This window comes from Nymphaea colorata, chromosome 7, assembly GCF_008831285.2.
Source record: "Nymphaea colorata isolate Beijing-Zhang1983 chromosome 7, ASM883128v2, whole genome shotgun sequence".
Lineage (NCBI taxonomy): Eukaryota > Viridiplantae > Streptophyta > Magnoliopsida > Nymphaeales > Nymphaeaceae > Nymphaea > Nymphaea colorata.
In genome coordinates, this window is record NC_045144.1 from 24,012,424 (window position 1) to 24,015,284 (window position 2,861).

Consider the following 2,861-nt stretch of genomic DNA (forward strand, 5'->3'; position numbering starts at 1 on the left):
ATTGATTCTAATTCTTCTTGTGTAAGAAAAACTGCTTAATGTGAAATGGTGAGAGTTGAGAAACCAAGTAATGCTGTTGGAAAACCAGGCCAAGGGACGACGGGCCAAATCCTAACCCAACACAGTCTAGCCCGGCCCTATCCACCTCGGCCCGACCTATTTAGCTGTTAAAAAATGGGCCGGGCCGGGCCTCAGACATGGTTGACTAGGCCCGGTACCTAGCCTGGCCTGGCCCATTGATTGTCAGACCGGGTAGCAGGCCGAACCAGTCCAAATTTGGAATGTTAATGGCGGGTCGCGGAATTGCCAGATGCCCATGTCAAGCGACCTCTCCCTCCTTTATCGTTGCATAAGAGAGCAAAACAGTGGAAACGAATGCGCTGGTGGTGATTTTTGTGCATGTTTCTCAGCCCTCTTTTTTATCATGGCGCTTCAGCTGTCAGGGTTTCTTCTGATCTTCCTTCTTCGTATTCTTGCTCATATCTGCAGATCACCTGTGGCTGCACTCGATAGCATCTTTGTCTTCAATGGCTTCCAGCGGTCGGACTTGAGCTTATCAGACTCTGCAACCGTTAACGAGATGGGGGCCCTTTGCCTGACTAACGGTAGTCGTAGCATGATCACCTGTGGCTGCACTCGATAGCATCTTTGTTTTCAACAGCTTCCAGCAGTCAGACTTGAGCTTATCAGACTCTACAACCGTTAACGAGACGAGGACCCTTTTCCTGACTAATGATAGTCGTAGCATGAATTCAGCCATCAAAGGCCATGCATTCAATCGTTCCATTCTTCAATTAAAAAAACTCTCCCTTTGCTAGGACAACCCAATCATTCAGTACTCATTCCGTGTTTGACATTGTATCGGAGTTCCAGGAGTTAGGTGGCCATGGCTTCGCCTTCGTCGTGGCGCCCTCCACCAACTTCTCTGATGCCACTAGAGGCCGCTACCTCGACCTCTTCAACGAGTCGAACAACAGAAACCCCACCAATCATATATTTTCAGTTGAATTCGACACCGCTCAACAAGCAATTTTGATGGATACAAATGCAAGCCATGTGGCCATCAACGTTAACCGTGTAATATCCAATGCCCCTGCAGCTGCTGCTTACTATATAGAGTATGGCAAGATGGAATGGGTGGTTCTAGATAGCAAGACGACCATTCAGGCATGGATAGAATATGATGGACAGATGAAGCAGCTGAATGTCACCATAGCTCCATTGTCACACCCACTCCAGCCTAACCGCTCACTCATTTCATATCCCATTGATCTGTCCCCTATTCTGCTTGAACACATGTATGCTGGATTCTCTTCTGGTACAGACAGGCTGGTTAGCAAGCACTATATTTTGGGATGGAGCGTCAAGATGAGCGAACAACACCTGGACCTTTCACGCCTTCCCTCTATTAGTGATGAATTTCCTCTGTGGAAGTCTTCTAAGTTGTTCTTGAACGTACATTTCTGTAGCGTTGGTGGATCTATCATTTCTCATGATCACAGTTGGCATTTCTTATTTGGCCTATAGGAATTGAAAGCTGACATCCAAGAAGATAGAAGGATGGGAGATAGACTACCCACATAGGTTCTCATACAGGGAACTCTACAGGGCAACCAAGGGTTTCATGGATGAATTGGGCAAAGGAAGTTTCGACAGTGTCTACAAAGGTGTGATGCCAGGCACCGGATTGGAAGTTGCAGTCAAGAAAGTATCGCCTGAGTCAAAACAGGGAATGAGGGAGTTTGTTGCAGAAGTGTCGAGCTTGGGGAGGATGAGACACATAAACTTGGTCCAATTGCATGGTTGGTGTAGATGAGGAGACGACCTGCTCTTGGTTTATGAATTCATGCCAAATTGGAGCCTAGACACTTTGCTTTTTGATGTGAAAGCAGGAAGCCTCAGTTGGGAACAGAGGTTCAATATTCTGAAGGGAATTGCTTCCAGCCTGCTGTATCTTCATGAAGAATGGGAGCAAGTGGTTGTGCACAGGATGTTAAAGCAAGTAATGTGTTGTTGGATGGTGATCTAAATGGCAGGTTGAGTGATTTTGGGCATGCCAGACTCTTTGGTCATGGGACCAACCCAAAGACAACCCACATCGTTGGGAGCTTCGGGTACATGGCGCTGGAGCTCTCCCACACCTACAAGTCCATGACGAGTTCGGATGTGTATTCTTATGGTGCCTTACTCCTAAAGGTGGCCTGTGGAAGGAGGCCTTTTGAGCCCAGGAAGCCCTCTGAGTAGATTATTCTGGTGGAGTTAGTTGACTATTTGTGGCAGGGTGGACAAACACCAGACGCTATGGACAAGAAGCTTGAGAATTGCTATGTGGTGGAGGAAGGACAGCTTGTGCTGAAGCTTGGCATGCTCTGCTCACAGACTGCACCTGAATCAAGGCCAAACATGCAGTAATTGACTCAGTTTCTTAATGGCGATGCCCCGGTGCAAGAATATCTAAATTACAAGGATTCAGTACTTCAAGATGATATCGGCAAGGACCAATTAACTTTGTAGTATCCTTCCTCAAATAAGGTATCAACAACTTCAGGACACTTAGGCTGATCATAACATATGGAGACAACTCCAGCATGTCTTTGCAGAAGGATCAGTTAAAAGTCATAGTTCAGTAAAAGTTGTTAAGGTAGCAAAACATGATATTTTGCTTGTTTCTTCTTGACTAGTAATCGGCTACAAGATCTCTCACATCTGTTATTCTTGGGTCCGAGTCCGAGTCACCTTTGCTTGCGGTTTCTATGCTCCAATCTGTATAGGCTTCGCCTACCATAATGTATCTATGATTTGTACAATCAGTAGGAATAAAATATTCAAGGTTTCATAGTTGATTGTCTCTTTTTCTCTTA

General features: G+C 45.9%; 1 protein-coding gene across 1 annotated transcript; it reads left to right on the forward strand.

Annotated features, from left to right (window-relative positions):
- The first annotated feature begins 424 nt into the window (after nucleotides 1–424).
- LOC116257237 (L-type lectin-domain containing receptor kinase SIT2-like) lies at nucleotides 425–2,412 on the forward strand. Its single transcript, XM_031633844.1, has 6 exons — nucleotides 425–571; nucleotides 874–1,455; nucleotides 1,538–1,802; nucleotides 1,893–1,950; nucleotides 2,037–2,196; nucleotides 2,281–2,412. The coding sequence occupies exons 1-6, from the start codon at nucleotides 425–427 to the stop codon at nucleotides 2,410–2,412; spliced, it is 1,344 nt and encodes a 447-aa protein (XP_031489704.1).
- The last annotated feature ends 449 nt before the right edge of the window (nucleotides 2,413–2,861 follow it).

Coding starts and splice junctions, on each gene's coding strand:
- LOC116257237 (XM_031633844.1), top strand. CDS start 425: ATGGCGCTTCAGCTGTCAGGGTTTCTTCTGATCTTCCTTCTTCGTATT. Junction 1,803..1,892: donor AAACTTGGTCCAATTGCATG/GTTGGTGTAGAT, acceptor ATGTGAAAGCAG/GAAGCCTCAGTTGGGAACAG. Junction 1,951..2,036: donor GGAATTGCTTCCAGCCTGCT/GTATCTTCATGA, acceptor TCTAAATGGCAG/GTTGAGTGATTTTGGGCATG.